The sequence below is a fragment of the Myotis davidii genome, unplaced genomic scaffold (genome assembly GCF_000327345.1).
Source record: "Myotis davidii unplaced genomic scaffold, ASM32734v1 scaffold663, whole genome shotgun sequence".
In the NCBI taxonomy this organism is placed as follows: Eukaryota; Metazoa; Chordata; class Mammalia; order Chiroptera; family Vespertilionidae; genus Myotis; species Myotis davidii.
In genome coordinates this window covers 1,508,890-1,529,257 of record NW_006295816.1, presented here as the reverse complement: position 1 = coordinate 1,529,257, position 20,368 = coordinate 1,508,890, and the positions used below count along the sequence as shown (strand labels likewise).

General features: G+C 46.7%; 4 protein-coding genes across 4 annotated transcripts in view; 3 read left to right on the top strand and 1 right to left on the bottom strand.

The window, feature by feature from the left end:
* AMT (aminomethyltransferase) overlaps positions 1 to 1,110 on the top strand; it is a gene marked incomplete at its 5' end in the record, with an annotated part of 3,333 nt that extends 2,223 nt beyond the window's left edge. Inside the window, one exon of the mRNA XM_006770594.1 lies at positions 269 to 1,110. Within this exon, the coding sequence (XP_006770657.1) occupies positions 269 to 427 (159 nt within the window). The remainder of the gene's footprint in view (positions 1 to 268) is intronic.
* Positions 1,111 to 1,398: 288 nt separating this feature from the next.
* Positions 1,399 to 4,989, bottom strand: TCTA (T-cell leukemia translocation altered). The gene is made up of 4 exons (XM_015568278.1): positions 4,906 to 4,989; positions 4,338 to 4,500; positions 3,935 to 3,989; positions 1,399 to 2,726 (listed from the first exon to the last, which is right to left on the bottom strand). The coding sequence occupies exons 1-4, from the start codon at positions 4,987 to 4,989 to the stop codon at positions 2,684 to 2,686; spliced, it is 345 nt and encodes a 114-aa protein (XP_015423764.1). The 3' UTR covers positions 1,399 to 2,683.
* LOC107184191 (ras-like GTP-binding protein O-RHO) lies at positions 4,837 to 12,617 on the top strand. The gene is made up of 2 exons (XM_015568277.1): positions 4,837 to 5,242; positions 12,588 to 12,617. The coding sequence occupies exons 1-2, from the start codon at positions 5,063 to 5,065 to the stop codon at positions 12,615 to 12,617; spliced, it is 210 nt and encodes a 69-aa protein (XP_015423763.1). The 5' UTR covers positions 4,837 to 5,062.
* Positions 9,273 to 20,368, top strand: part of RHOA (ras homolog family member A) — a 25,335-nt gene continuing 14,239 nt past the window's right edge. The window contains exon 1 of the mRNA XM_006770448.2: positions 9,273 to 9,353. The gene's annotated coding sequence lies outside the window, so the exon portion shown is untranslated. The remainder of the gene's footprint in view (positions 9,354 to 20,368) is intronic.

Sequence of the window (20,368 nt, the reverse complement as noted above, 5' to 3'; positions counted from 1 at the left end):
GCCCGTCAGAGACCAGCCAGCCTGGGACCACTCCCAGCGGGCAGCCTGCAGCCATGACCGCCTCCTCGAGCCTCATTCCCTGAAGGGGCCACTGTGGCTGCCCCCGTTAGCCGCCAGGGCCCCTCGCTTGGCAGGCTGAGCGGGCCAGCGGGGCCTCTCGGACCAGGGCAGCGGTTGGGGGCTGGCTGACCACACGGCAGGGGATGAACAAAGCCCCCGGGGGCCCCAGCGAAGGGCCTCCGTGCTGAGGCCTGGCGTCCCGCTGCAGGGCGGCGGCGCCGGGCCGCCATGGACTTTCCTGGGGCCGCAGTTTTCCGAGTACAGCCGGCCGGGCACCCCGCTCCTGGTGCAGGTGCGGCGGCAGCAGCAGGTGGCTGTGGTCAGCAAGATGCCCTTCGTGCCCACCAACTACTACACCCTGAAGTGAGGGTGGCTGGGGGCGGGGCCCTCCACGGGAGGGCCTTCTACAAGGGCTGGCCAGGAAGCTGAGGCAGGACACGTGGGAGGTGGCGAGGGTGTAGGCTGGTTCTGGTTGTCTGGTTGTGGGCAGGACACACCACCTGCACCCCCTCACCCTGTGCCACTTCAATTTCAAGACCGATTTCTTAGTGCCGGACCAGCTCACCAATGTCTTGTTTCTGCCCACGCTCCCGTGGGCCCACTCTCACCTGCTGAGGGCTGAGAAGCGTCAGTCCCCGCATTTCCTCTGCCGGGTGCTGCCTGTGCCTCAAAGGCTCACCTTTAGGAGGATCGAGCTGCCCAGCCTACCTCACACTTCCAAGGGCGTGACCTTGGGCAGTGCCAGCCACCTGCTCTGGTTTACTGCCCATGAATGCAAACCGCTGCCTCTCCCTGGGCAGCACCGATTCCTGACCCGGAGGCGTGGCTCAGGAGGGCTGCTGCGCCCGGGTGCAAACTCGGCGATGGCTGAGGGGCACAAGTTGGCCCAGCCTGCTGCCCAGCGGCAAGCCAGCCAGGCTCACCGCTGTTCTGAGCCCAGGGCTGCTGTAGGGCAGGCTGGGCCCCCTCCTGGGCCTGCCTTCCCCTATGGCCTGTGACTGGACGCCACTGACTCCTAAAAAATAAACGAGCTTCCTTCTTCTTGCCAGAGTCTAGCTTCACTGTCCTCTGCCCACAGGGTTCCTGGGGTGCCACCCTGATGCTTGCTTCCTGGCCTCTGGGACAGGCTCAGGGGGTGCCCCTAGAGCGGGGCAGGTCTATAAGGACTAATGGGATAGTGCCCTTGTTGGGCACCCCGCACTACTTTAGGGAGCTGGCATTAACCCCCCAACTTCACAAGTCATTAAATTCTGGGAGCTGAGGGGCAACAGCCCTGGGGTATTCCCTTGTTTCCTGTGCATGCACGCCCTTGTCCTGTCTGAATAACCACACAGCTGATGCACTTCCATGTTTAATAGCCACGTCCTCAGTTGAGCCTCGAATGGAATGCGACCCCGACTCTGTGTGAGGTGGCGTCAGTGGGTCACCTGGGGCTGCCAGACCATCACCCCGTGGCAGACGGTGTCTCGGCAGTAAGCACCGGGCGGGCGCTCAGTGCCCTGTGCAGGCAGGCGGTCCAGGCACAGGCTGCCAGATGGCGATGGGACACCGACGGGGGGTGGGGTGGGGAGGGGGGCAGGCAGACGGCCCGGAGGCAGGTCTAGGCCACACCGCCTTCGGGAACTGGCCTCGCCGCCCATTCCTTTGGCAGGCCCCCTGGCCTACTTGGGAAGTGGCAGGCCTGCCTCGCCTGTGGCTCTGCCCTCTTAAAAGTTCTTGGGGGCTGAGATGGCGCTAGTGGGGAGGACCTGAGCCGAGAGCGCGCTCTTAGGACGAAGCTCCTGTGGTTCCGGGTCAAGATGGGAAGTGATGAGGCTGCAGGCAGGGCTGCCCTCCGCTAACTGCTTACGATCCAGAGAAGGGGCAGGGGACAGACCACCGCCCGGGCGCCGAGCACTGAAGGGTTGGGGTGGGAAGTCACCGTGGGGCTCAGCCTCTTCCAGCACCCCGCTTCCCTCCGAGGATTGAGAGGAATATGAGGATGATGCTCAGGATAAGAGTTTCCATAGCCCGGCTCACACCTGGAGAGCTCTGGATGCGACTGGAAGCTGGGTGTTTGGTGCCTCCATGTCTGGATGGTGCCAGCTGCCCCCTGCCTTACTTCTACTTGAATGGCCAACTAAGTACCCACAGAGTATAAGGCTGTGTCCAGGCCAAGATTCCTGGGTCCCTGCCAACACAGCAAAACCAAATTCAGAAAACCTATGGTGTAAGTGAAAACAGACTTCCCTTCAAATCCCAGAGCGAGTCACCTCAGGCTTCGTGAGGGACAGATCCTCCTGGGTCACCCCCCAGGGGGATGGGAAGAGGGACAGGAAAAAGCCAAGACAGGAAACGGGCTGCTGGCCTTCCTCACCCAGAGGCTTCTACACTGACCGAGAGAGCAGCACACCTGCTTTCCTTAAGGCACCAGATCAGGGGAGAGGAACTCTTTCCTGGCCCAGTGCCTGGGCTGCTGGAGGAAATGCCCAGGGCAGTGGGGGCCCAACTCCACAAGCACTGGGGTACTCCCTACCCCCCAACCCTGACGCCCCTGCAGTCGTCCCTGGGGCCTGGGCAGCAGTAGGGCCCAGTGTGGGAGCCGGCAGACCCGGAGATGTCCCTGGAGACCTCTGCTGCCTCCTTATTCTCTGTGGGTTTTGAGAGGCTCGTTTGCTGCCGTCTCCCTGAAGGTGATGGAGAGAAGAGAGAGTTAGTCAGCTGGCAGCACAACGGTCCCTGATGTTGGTTTCTCCTGCTCCTGGGGCTGAGTGGAGCTCAGCAGAGCCACACCACAACCCAAACCTCTCTGAGCTCCCACAGCGCCCCCTGGGCCCACCACCTTGCCCCGGCAGACCCATTCTCCCTCCCGGTCCCCGCCTCAGGAGGGCACTTCCATCCTTCCATCCATTTGCCTGAGGAAAAAACCTGAGCAGTGCAGGTCTCTTAATTGACCCCTTGCCCTCTAATTGGACCCCTTTATGTACTTGCCACAAAACAGGCAGATGAAAAAGCAAATTAGATTAAGCCATGGCCCCATGTGACTCAGTCCTTCAATAGCTCCCAAAAGTCTCGGCCAGGGGTGGGGACCCTTTCTCCTGCCCAGGGCCATGTGGGTATTTATAACACCTTTTCGGGCCATACAAAATCATCAACTTAAAAATTAGCCTGCTCTGCTTGGTCAAACACTTGACGTTCCCCACCCCCGGTCAGGGCTCTGCAGGTCCCTCCAGGCCTTCACGTTGGAGCTCCAGCATCACCGCCTTGTCTATTCCTCCAATATGTCACCTTGTTCTTGCCTCTGGGCCTATTTGAGCCATTGTTGGCCTTTGCCCTCAGCTTAAGTGTCTTTCTTTTTTTTTTTTAGTGTCTTTCTTAAGAGAAACCTCCAACCACCTTCACCCCTGCACTGCTCCCCCCACTCCCTTCAAATCTCTGGCTCCCCTGTAAGCAGGGCCTGGGTTAACCTTGTTCTCTGGTCCCTGTCAGGTGGTGGAAGCCCAGAGATTAGCTGAAAGAATGCCCTGACGACTGGGCCCATGTTTCACAGATGAGCAGGCTGATCCTAATGAGGCAGTCAGTGCCCGAAGGACAGAGGCCTGGCCGTTCCAGCGGGGCTGGCAGTGGAGTGCAGTGCAAGGCACTTGCCATTTCATCTCTGAAACTGTGAATGACACGGTTCACCCCACAGGGTGCTGAACAGCAAACCGATGAGGGACTGTTCCGACATCCTGGCCACCTGAAACCTGAGCTCTACTTGCTGATGTCCGAGCTTCTGGCAAAGGCCACTAAGCTGGAGGACTCCTGCCCTGAGAACTCCCCTCCCCAGGCCCCAGGACAGGAGTGTCCCTCTGCCTGCCTAGCACGGGGTTGAGATGGGAACAGATTTACTCACCACGAAGGGAAATGTGTGGAGCCATCGGGTGTGGATCCGTTCTGGCCGCCCAGACCTGGGGGCAGGAACACATCCAGAGCTGCAGCGGGCCGAGTTGGGGGTCTGAGCAGGCCTCAGCCCAGGCAGGTTAGAGGCCAGTGGCGTTTGGTGGAGGGTCTGGTGGAGGCCCTAAGGGACTAGTGCATTGTCTGGTGAGGGCTCAAAAAAACGGTTCTAACGAGATGCGTGGATACTGGCGTTTCTTGCGTGAAATGGTATGTTGGCATGGGTCAGAGGACAGCGTTAAGTTGCGATACGGTTCTTAGGGGACCAATGGTAGTCTAAGGGGGTTCTGGGGAGCCCAACGGTACATCCCGCTGGGTGTGAGGGCGGCCAGTCCACGGAGGCTGGCGGGGGGCCTCACCTGGGCGATGGTACAGCCCGGTCACCGTGCTCCCGTAGAACCCCCACGCCAGCTGGATGCACAGGAGGCTGAGCACCAACCACAGCAACAGCAGCTTGAAGAGGGTCACTCGCATGTCCTGCGCCTCCCACTCCCGCAGGAACTCGCTGCCCAGATTTAAATGCTGGTGGTTATAAAGAAAACTGAAAACAGCAGTACGTGGTTCAGACCTCTCTTCAAGTGGAGCTACGCTCTGAGAGTAAACATAAAAGTAGCCTCAGGAGAAACTGGTTTCAGGATTTTGGACCGAGTCTGCTCCAAGTCAGACCAATATCTTTGCTTCCTTGACCCAATTTCCTTATATTTGATGGGGTTGTTATTCTTGCATAGTTCACATGCGCTTTTGGTTTTGTTTCTCTAAACGTAAAAGGATACTTTTAATCCTATTAAAAAGCAAATAACCAAACTTGGATGTTTTCAAAGCTTCTGTTAAGCTTAGCAATAGAAATTGACAGTTCAGGCTCCCCGCCCGCCGCCCCCCGTCCTCGGTCGGTTCTCTCGTTAGTCCGCCGCCTCCTTAGCCGCCCACCCTCGTCTCCGAGCTTGGGACACGCGGACCGGCGTCGTCGGCGCAGAGAGGCCGGAGTCGGAGCGTCTTCCGAGTGCCTTTCATCCGAGAAGTTCAAGGCACTTTGTAGAACTTCTGCCACAGGCCGCGCGTGGGTCTTGCAGCACATTTGTAAGCAATGGCTGCCATCCGGAAGAAATTGGTGATTGTTGGTGATGGAGCCTGTGGCAAGACTTGCTTGCTCATCGTTTTTAGCAAGGACCAGTTCCCAGAGGTGTATGTGCCTACGGTGTTTGAGAACTATGTGGCAGACATTGAAGTGGATGGAAAGCAGGTGAGTCCACTTTCCATAACAATGGTACGTAGGGCGGGGGCCCTGAGCTGCCCAGCGCGCGTGCCTGCGGGAGTTGCAACGGGAAAGAAACTCTTACAACTCCATTTTGTCTCTTACATTGAACGTGAAACATGAATCACCGGTTTACACGGGGTGAAGTCCAGTTATGTTTTGGGTAGATTTTTTCTATTTAATGCAGCGTTTTTCGAGGTGGTGTAAGTAAAAGATAGCACTGAAGTCCTGGGGGTTAGGATTCTTCAGTGTTGCCAAGAGGGGAGTTACCCAGGAAAGCCATTTTTCATGGTTTAAGTAATTTAAACGATGTCTCATCAAAATAGCATTGATTTGCAACTTTGCTTGGTCCAAGTTGCTGCCCTGACCAGGCGTCCCTTGAGCATCCGTCTCTCGTCACGGCCGGACCCCGTTCCGGGCTGGACCCCGTGTCAGGCCGGACCCCCTGTCAGGCCGGACCCCGTTCCGGGCCGGACCCCCTGTCAGGCCGGACCCCGTTCCAGGTCGCCTTCAGGAGGAGTGCTGTTTGCACGCGAACTGATTTGGTCAGAATCCTGGTTAGTGAGTGGCGGTGGGAAACGCATCGTTTTCACCTCGCAGCTGGTTCCACTCGTGTTTTTTCAGTGGTCCTGATTACAGTTATTTTTTTACGTGTTTGTTGACTTTTGGAGAGAGAGACAGACAGACATTGATTTGTTCCACTTACCCATCTGCTCATTAACTGTTGGGCGTGTGTTCCCCGACTGGGGATCGAACCCCAGACCTTGGCTGCCTGGGCACGCTAACCAGTGAGGGGCCCGGTCAGGGCCCCGATTTAAACCCGGAACCCCTGCTGGTGGCGGGTTTGGTTCCTTTGTGTTGAAGGCAGCCTTTTGAAGTAACTTGCAAGTGTGTAATCAGGTTGTATTCCTCCCTGCCAGGTCTGAATGGGGGAGAAAATACTAAAAAAAAAAAAAAATCTTCAGTTTGTTCAGGGTGAGAAATCTTCAGCCACTTGGTGCTGCGCGCCCGGCTGTGTAAGGTGCCTGTGCAGTTGCAGGGAGGCCCCTTGGACACGGCTAAGTTGGAGATGTTGTCCTGAGAGTTTGACACCCAGACGTTGTTTGGACTGAACGTCCGGGCTCGCTGGTGCAAAGGGTAACTCGCCGGAGGGTCTCTGGGTTCCACCCCCTGCGGCAGCACTGGTGGCTCCTGGGGACATACAGCGGGTACCGTGGGACTTGCTTTGAGTCACACTCTAATCCGAGATTTACAGCTTCTATTCGCATAAAAACCTGCAGTGGGAGGAAGAAGAGAGTGGGAATGCGACTTTTCCGTCGATCCCGAATTTGGGTCGGAAAAGGAATCTTCAGCCCCGTTTGCAGATGAGGACATTCAGTTTAAAGACCCAAATAAATGTCTTCAGTCACGTCCAGCCAGGTACAGGCCACAGCTGTTTTCCTGGAGGGAGTTGTCTGTGCGCTCCCCAACGGCTTGCTTAGAGTCGGCTTATTCCGGTGTTTTCTCCGTTCATATGTTGCTGATTTTACATATGTTGGAAAAATCGGAAAATTTCGTTTTCCAAACAAATTTCAGTTCTTTAACTAAGGTGCTCTCCTCCCTGTAACGGGTGATCCTGAAGCAGCTGATCGGAATAGATAAATCAGCATATATGCCGGTCCCTGCCTAGTCCTGGCTTTAGGTTTTGGGTCTGTGGAGGGACCACCTTCTTCCACAGGCAGTCCCAGACTTCCCTGCCCCAAATGCAACATAATTTTTAATTTATAGGTCAGGCTAAGATGTTATTGAGCAGCTTTGTGCTCGTTTTGATATTGATTTTGAGGTAGAATGGGCAGAAACTACATATATCATGTAGATAATGCCTTGTGTGTGTGGTAGTGGCTTTTTGGAGTATTTTCATAGTCCTGATTCCTTTTTTGTCAGTTAACTTTTTTTTTTTTAAATATATATATTTTTATTGATTTCAGAGAGGAAGTACAAGGGAGAGAGAGATAGAAACATCCACGATGAGAGAGAATTGTGGATCGGCTGCCTCCTGCAAGTCCCCCACGGGGGATCGAGCCCACAACCCGGGCATGTGCCCTCGACTGGAATCGAACCTGGGACCCTTCAGTTCGCAGGCCGACGCTCCATCCACTGAGCCAAACCGGCCAGGGCCAGTTAACTTCTTTTAAAGGTTTACCCTGGTCATGTGGGGGTGTGAGCTGTTAGAGTGAAAACAGGTAGATCTTCAGGTGTTTCCTGTCTGTGGGTGGAGTCCACGCAGTGACAGGAGGAGGAAGTGGTTGCTACTTCGGGTCTTATTTGTCCTAAAGCTGTGAGGTGTATGTTAGCTCTGTCAGAAGAGAGTGATATTTCAGCTTTTGAGAGAACCAATTTGGGCTTCTATAGACAGCACCTTGGGCTTCATTGCATTATGGCTACTAGTGATAATGATAAATGGTACATAATTGCTGGATCGTAATCACATACTTGTAGTTTTAAAAGGTCCCTAAGTATTTCGTCTTCCCTTGCCACTCAGTTTATTCCTTTAAGCACCTGTTCCTACACGTTAATGTAACTACATTTTAAATTTGTGTTGATGTGTCTTACTATACCCTGGAGTATTTTGGGGACATGCTCACTGTTAAGTACTTCTGGGATTAATAAATTAAAATTTCCAAAACAGTTTAAAGTTATTAATTACCATAAAATTCTTATTTCAAGTGTTTCTATTTCAAGTGATTTATTTTTAATCTGTGGGGCTGTGGTAATAAGTTACAGCCTTGTATGCTCATAATTATGGTAGTCATGTGACTGAAAATCAGGTAGGCATTGACATATTTATAGCTAATAATCATCAAAATATGAGAGATACACTGTTAAATTGCAGCCACTTTGTAGTTTATACCAAATGGAGCTTGATTATTTTAAAGAGGGTTGGTAAACTAAATATATTCAATAAGCATAGTTATCACAGTATCTTAATATTCAAGTGAAGGGCAAGAGGAGAAAGTAAGTAGTCGGTGAAATAGGTTTGGAGTAAAGAGAAAAGTGAGAGATAAAATGAAAGTAGAAAGATGGCAAGGACCAGATCATGTACGGCGTTTAGAACATGGGGAGTTCTTCAGGTTTGTTCTGAGATGAGAAATTAGATTTTTTTTCTTTTAGCTGGGAATGTTATGATCTAATACTAAACAAATAAGTGGCTAGAATTGTTCATTGAGGGTAAAGGTAGATCTGACTTTAATAAGCTAATACTAATAATTTCTGACAAAAAAAATCAAAGATTTCCTGTTATTATTTATTTCCTTGACCTGTTTTTTTTTGAAGCCATTGACTTTTCTGACAGTTGCCTTTGGCCTATGGTTTCTCTGTAATGCCTGTATGAAAAAGGAAATATAGTTGATAAAGCAAGTCATTAAAGTGTTTCTGGTAGTCTAGGTGGTAGGGATGCAGGTGTTCACTGTTAAATTCTTTTAACTTTGCTGTGTGTTTGAAAAATTTTTTTTTTTTTTAAATATATTTTATTGATTTTCCACAGAGAGGAAGGGAGAGAGATAGAGAGTTAGAAACATCGATGAGAGAGAGACATCGATCAGCTGCCTCCTGCACATCTCCCACTGGGGATGCGCCCGCAACCCACGTACATGCCCTTGACCGGAATCGAAGCTGCGACCCTTCAGTCCGCAGGCCGACGCTCTATCCACTGAGCCAAACCGGTTTCGGCGTTTGAAAAATTTTATAATAAAAAAGTGGGAAAATTAATTTACATAGGATTTATCTGTTTTTGATATTTGCTTTTAAAAGGGCAACATTCATTTTAATGTCCAGAAAATAAGGTTGTTTGTGTGCATTATGCTAAGTGAAAGATGCCAAGACTTGTATAAATGTGATACTTTTTATGGTGTGTCAATTAAAAATTAAATTTTGTACTTTTTTCCTCACTTGAAATCTAAATTACTTCGTGGAACTTTGGGCAAGCCCATTTACATATTGTGCTATGTATTTTTTCTTGTGAAATGAATAGACATAATTCCTGATTTTTTAAATGTTTTTATAGTGCCTTTCATCCGAGAAGTTCAAGGCACTTTGTAGAACTTCTGCCACAGGCCGCGCGTGGGTCTTGCAGCACATTTGTAAGGTATGTAAATAGAAGCCTCTTCTTTCCTTCTCCTGTCCCCATGGAATAGAGATTGTTATAATATATTGTGTGTTAATGTGGATTCTAGGAAAATGTGGGTGTATCACTACTGCTTTTCTTCTCCACAGTCTTGAGATCGTTATCTTATCCCACAACTTTTCTCTTTGGTCTTGTGTTTCTGCCTCTCCCTGAGGTAGTCCTCTAACTTCCTTTTTCTCTAAGAAATATTTCTTCCTTAGATGACGATACATTTCCTTACCTCTTTCTTAATCTTCAAGGAGATGGACTCACCGTATTACACACACGTTTCTCTTACTTGTGGACCATTCCTCGCATCCTTCTGTTTTTCATGTCTAAGTTTCTTTTGATTAATCCTCACCGGAGGATATTTTTCCCATTGCTTTTCAGGGAGAGTGGAGTGGGGGAGAGAGAGAGAGAAACATCAGTGTGAGAGACACATTAGGGCAGGGATCAAACCTGCAACCCTGGCACACCCCTCAACTTTTGGTGCACGGGCTGGTGCTCTGACCACTGTGCCACTGGCCAGGGCTCATGTTTAAATGTTCATTTTCTGGATTGCATAGTTTGGTCATCTTACAGTTGATCACAGCCTGTGCTGTGGGTATATCTAATTATCAATAGAAAATGAACCAATTAGAGAATGAGAAACAGGACAGTCCTTACCAGAAGAGTGGGCAGTAGCAGTGCCCTGGCTTGGAAGAGAGCAATGTTAACAGCAGGTATAACAGCCCATCTAGCAGCTGTTGCAGATATCTTAAACTGATTACCGATAGGGAAATAGTATTTTAATTGAATGGACACTGTAATAAATGTCCTGGTCTGGTACCATTTGGACCACCTTTTCTTGGTTTCCTTGGATTCGAGGGCACTCTGTGTGGAACAATTATTTCCTAAGGTGATTCTCATTTGAGGAGATGGGCTGCATGACAGGGAAGGCATATGATGGCAGTGGATTTGGTTGGCTTTGAACTCTTTAGTATGTGAGGAATGGCCAAGCTAGTTTGTACTTTTTTCATTATTTACTCATTTAACAAGTAGTTACTACAGAATAGCTACTGCATGCCAGGCGCGTGTGCCCTGACTGGGAGTTGAAGCTGTGACGTTTTGGTGCATGGGTCAGTGCTCAACCATTGAGCCACACCAGCTGGGCTGATTTGGAAATACAGTGTTTAGAGTTCTTTGCGAAAAAGTTCTTTTTTGGATGAAGTCTCTTGTTTAACTTTTCCAGTTATTCAGAAAGAAGCTCTGTTTATCTTTTGAAGGTCTTAAGTTCAGAAAAGAAAGACAATAGAATATCTTAGGTAAGATCATGGACTCTGAAGAGAGGCTAACAGTTAAGTACTAGTTCATACACTTGATAGCTTATGACTCTGGATAGTAATGTGACCCAATGTGACTCAGTTTCCTCTTCTGTAGAATGGGTGACAATGGAGTGCTATGAGGGATCGCAGATCTTGGGGGCAGGGGGAGGTGGAAGAGGGCAAAGCGGAAAAAGAAAATGGTTACACGTCTTCAATATAATTTGGGAGAGATTTTGTTTGTTTGTTTGTTTGTTTTTGGTGTGGGAGTAGTGTCCTAAGAATGAAGTCTTAGGGGAATATAACAGAGTTCGCTACTGGTTCACAAACTGTTGGTATCCAATTCCCAAAACTGGAAACATTTTGGAAAGTTTGTTGTTTTTTAATAGGTTTTATTGATATGAGAGAGTGTGGGGAAGGAAGGGAGAAGGAGGGAGGGGAGGAAGGGGAGAGAGAGAGAGAAACATCAATCAGTTGCCTTCCTCACACACCCTGATTGGGGATTAAACCCGCAACCTGGGTATGTGCCCAGCCTGGGAATCAGACCAGTGACCTTTTGGAGCCTGGGACGATGCTCCAATCACCACACCACACCGGTCGTGGCGGAAAGCCTTTTGGTTTTTTTCCATTAATCGCCTTTATAAAAGGTATAATATCTGTACAACAAATATACTCATTTAAATAGTTTGGCAGTTCCTTAGTTATTAAATACCGCCCAGCCAGCGCCGCTCAGTGGTTGAGCATCAGCCTATGAACCAGGAGGCCGTGGTTCAATTCCCAGTCAGGGTACATGCCTGGGTTGCAGGTTCAATTTCTAATGTGGGGTGAGCAGGAGGCAGCCAATTGATGATTCTCTCTCATCATTGATGTTTCTTTCCCTCTTCCTCTCTGAAATCAATTTAAAAATATATATGTATACATATATAGAGAGAGAGAATTACCATATGACCCAGCAATTCCATTCCTAGATATTTACCCAAAAGAATTGAAAACAGTACTTGAACAAACACTTGTACATAAATGTTCAAAGCAGTATTCATACCCAAAAGGTGGAAACAATCCAAATGTCCATCAACAGGTGGAATGGTACTCAGCCACTTAAAAAAATGGAACACTGACACATGCTACAACATGTATGGACCTTGAAAGAATTATGCTAAGTAAAAGCAGCCAGAGACAAAGGCCACATACTGTATGATTTCATTTATATGAAATGTCCAGTCGGTAAGTCCATAGAGACAGAAAGCAAATTGGTGGTTTTGCCAGGTGCTGGGGCGCGGGGGAGTGGGCGTGGAGCTGCCTGTTTAATGGGTGTGGAGTTTCTTTTGTGGTGATGGTTTTGGACCTAGGTAGTGTTGGTGCATTGCTGTGGTGATGGTTTTGGACCTAGGTAGTGTTGGTGTAACACGCACAGCATTGCCAATGCACTAAGTAGCACTGGAATTGTATACTGTAAAAAGGTTAACTTTGTATTATGTGAACTTCACCTCAGTTAAAAAAAAGAAAGTTTTAAATAGATGTTCAGTCCCCACCCTGAAGGTTTCAGTCTTCTAAGTGTGGAGGCTTGAAGAATGGAGGTGTTGTGCCAGAACGCATGGTGCCTAGCGGCGCGAGGTGAGCGCTGACACTCCGGCAGGCCATTCGGTGCCGCCGTGGGCTTCCCTGTAGCTCCTGCTTCTCTGCCGGGGCAGCGCAGTGGAGAGTTAGGCTGCACGGAGGCATCCCGATCCTGTGCATCCGTGTAAGGCTAACCTTGGGATATCGGCATTTTGAGGTGGCTGTCACGACACCGAGAAAGTGTTCCCTCAGTGTTTCTTGCCCCCCCCCCCCCCCAAGGAATTGAAGTCTGGGTGAGTCTCTCTTGGCATTATATTGGAGGCTTGGTCACCCCTTTGCTTGCCTTTGTGTGCCTTAGGCACGCTGCTCCATCTCCAAGGGCCCTTGAGCTGGCATCAACTCTTGGCAACTGCTCGATCAAGATGGCAAATAATCCAGGCTCAAGCTCATTATGAGCACATGGCAGATGGTGGTTTGAGCCTTTTTGCCAGAGGTTTCCTATGTAGTTTGTAAATAAATGGCTTTATGTTTTCAGTTTAATTTCCCGTTGTTTAATGGTGTTTCCTGTGGCGGGCACAGTTCTGGGTGTGGGTGAACCTGGAGTTGATAGGATAGATTTCTGCCCATGGCAGTGAAACAGTTTAAATCCAGTGGAACCTCTTTTCTCAAACTTAATTCATTCCGGAAGGCTGTTTGAAAACTGAATTATTTTTTCCCACTAGAAATAACGTAAATTGAATTAATCCGTTCCAGACCCCCAAATGATTCCCTGTTTTAACTTTTCTTACATGTCTATTGTACTGTTTAATCTTTAAGTAAACACTTTAAAAACAAAAAGGACATGAAATATAAATGAAAATTTAACAATTACAAGCAGCAACAGAAACAATAAAATACGAAAATGTTCACAGCACAATATCCTGAGGTTTTAACAGGTAAACGGATTCCTATTCCCGCATTCTCTCTTTTGCTTGTTCACTGAGAGAGAGATGCGTGACTGCTCGCACGGGTATCAACATGGAAGGGTTGTCAGGTTGAGAAGTGAATTCTTTGAGATGGGAGACGTTGGAGAAACTTACTAAGGATTCTTCCTCTGACTTACTGAAGAGTATGTTTCCTCTTCATTTAAGGTGTCTACTTTGCCTGGCCAGTGTGGCTCACTGGTTGAGCATGGACTTTTGAACCAGGAGGTCACGGTTCGATTCCAGGTTGGGGCACATCCCTGGGTTGTGGGCTCAGTCCCCAGTAAGGGGGGGGGGGGTGTAGGAGGTAGCTAATCCATGATTCTCATCATTGATGTTTTTCTCTCCCTCTCTCTTCCTTTCTGAAATAATTAAAAAATATTGTTTAGCCCTAGCTGGTTTGGATAGTGCATCGGCCTGCTGACTGAAGATTCCTGGATTCGATTCCAGTGAAGGGTACGTGCTCCAGCTGTGGGCTTGATCCCCAGTGTGGGGCATACAGGAGGCAGCGATCCATGATTCTCATCGTTGCTGTTTTTTTCTCTCTCTCTCTCCCTCTCCCTCCCTCTCTGAAATCAATAAAAAAAAATTTTTTTTTAAAATACTTTAGCCCTAGCTGGTTTGGCTAAGTGAATAGAGCATTGGCCTGTGGACCAAAAGGTCCCGGGTTCAATTCCAATCAAGGGCATGTACCTCAGTTGTAGGCCCCTCCCCGGCCTTGGCCCTGGTCTGGGCTCAAGCAGGAGGCAACCAATTGATGTGTATCTCTCACATTGATGTTTCTCCTTGTTTTTCCTTCTGTCTGTCTGCTACTCTCTCTAAAAATCAATGGGGAAAAATACTTGAAAAAAAGATGTATATTTTATAAAGGGCGAGAAGCTGGGGAATGAGTGTTGGAAAAGGGTGTGTTTCTGAAAGGGGTATAATTCCTTTCAACCATGTTTATTTGGACACAAATTTTAGGACTCTCTTGAGAAAAGGCTGCATTTTTACCTTTATTTTCAGTTTTATAGTGCTGATAGCTTTGCGTCAAGAGGATGCAAGCTTTACTTCAAGAGGGTGCATTGTAGGGCAACTTTTACACTTCTCTGTGATTTGTATGTGCTTAGTGATTCTTATAGAACCTTTGAGACATGAAACCATTGAGATGGTGTTACTGTGCTCTTGACAACTAAAACTTCTTCCTTAAAACGTGTTTCGTTTTGTAGTGGGTATCTTCTCTTTTTCTGTCCTATCGGTATCTGGGCATTAAGCTTCCGTGTGTAATGATTAAGGTCTTTCCTCCTAAAGGATTTTTGAGGTCCATCTTTGAAGTCTGTTGCTCCACTCTAGGACTTTGAATTGGCCCGAATGACACTTTCCTCCCTCCCCATTGACATTTCTGAGCCCAATTTACAGGGTTTTCTGCCTCCTACATTCTTGTCAAAGGCTGTACCTCTTCTCACCCAAGCATGTATTTTTCTAAATTACTGTGAACTGATCTACTGGCCACTTAGACTTAAACAGTTGTCTAAAATAAGAGCAGATGAGTTTAGAAGGAGGTTCTGTGCTGTAACACTCCTTGTTACAGACTGATTCTTGTACTATCAAAGCAAAGTGCCGAAGGAGGAAGACTCACCACTAGCATACACAGCTGATCGTGTTGTAACTTTTCTTTTTCTTATTTATTTATTGGATTTTTAAATTGATTTTTAGAGAGAGAAGAAGGGAGTGAGAGAGAAACATTGATGTGAGAGTGAAACATCGATTGGCTACCTCCTATATACCTCATACCGGGAGTCGAATCTACAACATTTCCGTGCTCTGGATGATGCCACAGTGACCAGGGCTAACTTTTCTTTTTTCAGTTTTTGTTTCCTTTATTGAATTTTAGAGAAAGAGGAAGGAAGAGGGATGAAGAGATAGAAACATCAGTGAAAGAAAAACATCACCGCCCTAACCGATTTGGCTCAGTGGATAGAGTCAGCCTGCGGACTGAAAGGTCCCAGGATCGATTCCGGTCAAGGGCATGTACCTCAGTTTCGGGCACATCCCCAATAGGAGGTGTGCAGGAGGCAGCTGATTGATGTTTCTCTCTCATCGATGTTTCTAACTCTACCCTCTCCCTTCCTCTCTGCAAAAAAATCAATAAAATATATTTAAAAAACAAAAACACCGAGCGGCTGTCTCCTTCATGCACACCCCCTCTCCCCATCCCCTGGATCGAGCTGGCATCCTGAGCATGTGCCCTGACTGAGAATCGAACCAGTGATTTATTGATTCATGGGTTGACACTCAACTGCTGAGCCATACCAGTCGGGCCTTTATTTTTTATTGATTTCAGAGAGGAGGGGAGAGAGACAGAGAGATAGGAATCTCAATGATGGGAGAGAATCATTGATCGACTGCTTCTGCACACCCCCTACTGAGGATCAAGTCCAGAACCCAGGCATGTGCCCTTGATCGGAATCGAACCTGGGACTCCTCAGTCTGCAGGCCAATGCTCTAGCCATTGAGCAAAACCAGCTAGGGCCGGGCCTTCTTTATAAAATCTGCATGCCGCACATTAGTTATGTAAAGTTTCTTGGCTCCTGGAAATTTATTTTTTCAAATTTGTTATTTGAATATTTAACTATTTGTTATTTGAACATTTAACTATTCTGTGCTTGTCGGAATAAGACAGATATTATTATACCAGTGGAGTCTGGCAGGAAGAACTTTGGAGGGGTGTAAAGAGTGGGGAAGAGCCCTGGCTGGTTTGGCTCAGTGGATAGAGCATTGGCCTGTGGACTGTAGGGTCCCAGGTTCAATTCCTATCAAGGGCACGTGCCAGGTTGTGGGCTCCATCCCCATTGTGGGACATGCAGGAGGCAACCTATCAATGATTCTCATCATTGATGTCTCTCTCCCTCACTGAAATCAATAAAAATATTTATCTTTTTTAAAAAATGAGGGTGGGGAAGAGAGAAATGTTAGGTGCTGGGGGAGGACCTAAGGGGCCTGATCTAAGTTGACAGCTCAGGGAAGGCCTTGAGAGAGCGACTTAGCCTTAGGTAGGAGGTTTCACCTAGTGGGCGAGGGAAGGTGAGTGGGATGCACGCAGGCCTGGATAGAGGGAAGGAGGAAGAAACCATGGCTTAATAACCTGAGTTGTGGGTATTTTATTGTTTTGGCCGAGAGTGGTTGTGTGCTTGGGGTTTTATAATTTCGCATTAGTGTCTTGGGATTTAGTTATTACCTTACCTGCAATATGGCATTTATACCCAGATTTCATCCAAAATATTTTTGCATTCCTTACATTGACACTACTGCCTCCCACAGAAACTAACATTGACAAAACTAGGGTTGGGTAGAAGTTTTTACATACACTAGGATCATTCTTAATGAAATTCACAGAATTTTTATGTGTTTTTTAAATTTTCAAGTTTAGTTTTCAAAAGACTAGACAACCCTTACTTTGTAAGAGTCATCTGTACAATAATGGTTTATATCAACTTATTTGGGAAGAGAAATATAAAAATTTTTCACCTGGATTACATAATTGAGACTTATGGGTGTCAACAGGATAAGTCTTATGAACTCAATTTCTAATCTTAAGTCCTGTTTAAAGTAATAAATGCTAGAAAAAAGTAAAAATTAAGTCATGTTCAAAGCTATGCTGTAGTAAATGCTTTTATTTCATGGATGGTTGAGAAATGGTAGAAAGCTTGCTGTACTCATCACTGTTTCTTTTGCATTATTAGTCTCTATGAAGAATTATGAGGTAAAATTATAATTATCAAGTATGCTGAATTAGTCATTTTTAAAGCTGTGATTATTTTATCTGCATGGAACTTTACTCATTATCTTTCCAAAATATTATAAAGATCTTGATCCAGCAGAAGCAGCATAGTTATTCAGTCAAATTATTTCTACTTCTGTTTTTGGCTGAAGAACTCTTTTGTGCTTGCTTATAATGAATGTGTGGCTAATAAATGTCTGCATAATGCATTCATTATAATCTGGTAGCACCATTTCAAAATCTTCGGTGGCTCCTTATCTGCCAAAAATAAGCTAAAAATTGTGTATAGTAGCAGATTTATGATGAGTCTGAGAAAATTAGTATTGCAAATGTGTAGTCCCTAAACTAGTTATCAAAATTTTCCCTATAAAAAAAGAAATCACTAAAAATAAAAAAATAAAAATTATTTAGCTAATTTAGGTTATAGAATTCAAATTACTGTCAGTCCTGCATTTTAAGCATACCACACAACCCTTGTTCGCCTACTTGAAAGCCTATCTTGTTTTAATTTTCCAAGAGAAATGGTAGGAGGGTCTCGGGCCACTTCTCTGAGATAACAGTGTGGTTGGAGTCATGGAAAAATCAGACTTGGGGGCATTGGGAAAGTGTTTTAAAAGGATTGAGAGGAGTCTGTGTGTTTAAAGCAAATTGGCTTAAGGCTTTTCGTAACTGCTGTTCAGAAAGTTCTGAAAATCACGATCTCGTTTGATGTCAAAACCTCAACTGAACTGGTGAGGTTGTTCAGTCTTTATCCTACTTAGTGTGAATATTCATTTATTTTACTGAAGAATATTAACCTATTGGTTATGTTACAGAATATTTGGCATTTGCACCATATTACCCTTCTAAAATCTGAAAAATTCTGAATTTAGAAACATTTGTGGGCCTATAGTTCTGGGGAGTGGAAGATAAGTTACTGTGTATATATACATCTATATTTCAATAAAGAAGAGGGTGGGATGAGGCATGCATGGGACATGCACTTTGGAAAAATAATTAGTTGCTAGACTGGTAAAAGTTTCATTTTAGGGAAAACATTCCTTTGAGGTCAGGCCATATTATAAACTGGCCTTCAAATTCTGGACAGTCACAGTTTGAAGGAGGGAGTTGCTATTTATCCAAATAAGACCTAAACAACAATGACAGACATTTATTGAATACTGACCTATTTTCAGTGTAGTTCAGCTCTTTTGTCTAATATTTTAGCCTAAGCTCTTTTTGTGTAATATCTTATCTAATCCCAAAGGTTCCATCTTCCACTTGACAGATAAGTAAACTGGTTGTAAAGGGGCACAAAACTAGTAAGTGATAGAGCCCAGATGAGCGCTCAGGTGGTGTTGCTCCTTAACCGCTACTGTACATGGCTCTCTCTCTACTCTGGCCACCTGTAACTGAAAGTATTTCTAGTGGAACATTTGCTCTGGGTAGTCTTGTATGGGACCTATCTGTGGAATGAATATTTCTGGGTTTTTTTTAATATATATTTTATTGATTTTTTATAGAGAGGAAGGGAGAGGGATAGAGAGTGAGAAACATCAATCAGCTGCCTCCTGCACACCCCCTACTGGGGATGTGCCTGCAACCAAGGTACATGCCCTTGACGGGAATCGAACCTGGGACCCTTGAGTCTGAAGGCCAACGCTCTATCCACTGAGCCAAACCAGTTAGGGCTGTATATTTCTGGTTTTATTGAGTATCCATGGTAGGTGCTGGATGCTCGTGAGGCTTGCCCAGAATGGCACTCAGATTTGAAGCCCAATGTAAGGTGTGGCCAGGTGGTGTGTGGTTAGGGCGGTGCTAGTGTTTTGGGTGGCGAGGAGGCGGAAAGAGCCACATGGAGCTCAGAGAACATGTGTCAGTCACATGGCCCTTCCAGAATTTGTGGCTGGGGAGGGATTGGAGGGCGTGTGATTGCATCTCCCTCCAGCTACAGGAGGAGGCATGATGCTGCACCAGGTCAGGTAACGATGATGGCGATGCTGCCTGGACACACCTACTGCAACGCCAGAGACCGTAAAGAAGAGTTCTAGCTAGATTGAGGGAAGTTAGGAAATCACTGTATTCACTTAAACTTGAATCTTCTCATTTATGGAAAAATAAATTATTTGCAGTCTTCCGTACTTGAGCTGTTGGTAACAAGTTATTTTTGATCCCCATAATGAATCTCTGTGGTGGTTGACAATTGCTGTTCTCTCGAATATTACAGGAGGACTAGTGTTTTCTTGAGGCTTTTGCCATGTCTGAGGTGATAAGGTAGCCCTTCAGTCCCCTCCCCCCTTTTTGTACATACATGAATGTAGGGACAAAGGAGCTTATAGACAGTGGTTTGTTACTTGTAAATCTTGTTTGAAAAGAAATAATTTGCTGCTTGAAGACTGATCTAAGGCCAATCCAGAAAAGAAGGGAAGTCATTTAGAGGAAGTAAATTTGAAGGCTGATGTCTAATCTTAGTAACTTGAGCTTTTGAAAGTTTCCTTTCAAAGGTTTAGAAAATTAACTCCCTTATACCAACACATTTTTACCCATTAACTTACGAAGGTTAGGTTTCTTATCTTTAATTCCATCAGTGAACACGTACTTTGGTTCAGGACTATTTTTGACGCTGCCAGGCATTGTAGGGAATATAGAAATAAAGATACAGTTATTTTTTGGGGGGAGGTTATGGATAATAGTACCCAGCAGTTAAACAGTAGCTGTTATGTGCTAGGAATTATGTATTCTAAAAGCTTTCCTGTGTTAACTCGTTTAGTAATTACCTCTGCCCTTTATCTTCCCCGATGGTGTAGGTGAGTACGCTGGGACAGGGGCACAGAGGGGTTGTCACTTGCCCAAAGGTTCACAGCTGCTTTGAACCCCAACACCTGGCTCCAGAGCCTTCTCTCTAAAAGCGCAAACAGGCCCTATCCGGTTTGGCTCAATGGATAGACCTTCGGCTGGGGACTGAAGACTCCTGGGTTTGATTCGGGTCAGGGCCACATGCCCGGTTGCAGGCTCGATCCCCAGTAGGGGGCGAGCAGCAGGAGTCAGCCTATCAATGATTCTCTCTCATCGTTGATGTTTCAATCTCTCCCTCTCCCTTCCTCTCTCTGAATCAATATATGAAAAAAAGATTAAAATTAAAAAAGATTAAAGATTAAAATTAAAAATCAAAGTGCAAACAATATCAAATGATGTAAGTCCATTTATATCTATAATAATAAAAGGGTAATATGCTAATTAGACTGGATATCTTGCGGACATCCTTCCTGATGAACCTAGGGCTGGAGGGAAGCCAGTGCAGATCTCAGGTGCCTGCAGGCGGCCTGAGGGAAGCCAGCTTGGGTCCCAGGTGCCAGAGGGAAGCCGGTGCCGGCAGCCGGGGAAGGAAGGCCTACTCTTGCACGAATTTTCGTGCATCGGGTCTCGTGTGTGTGTGTG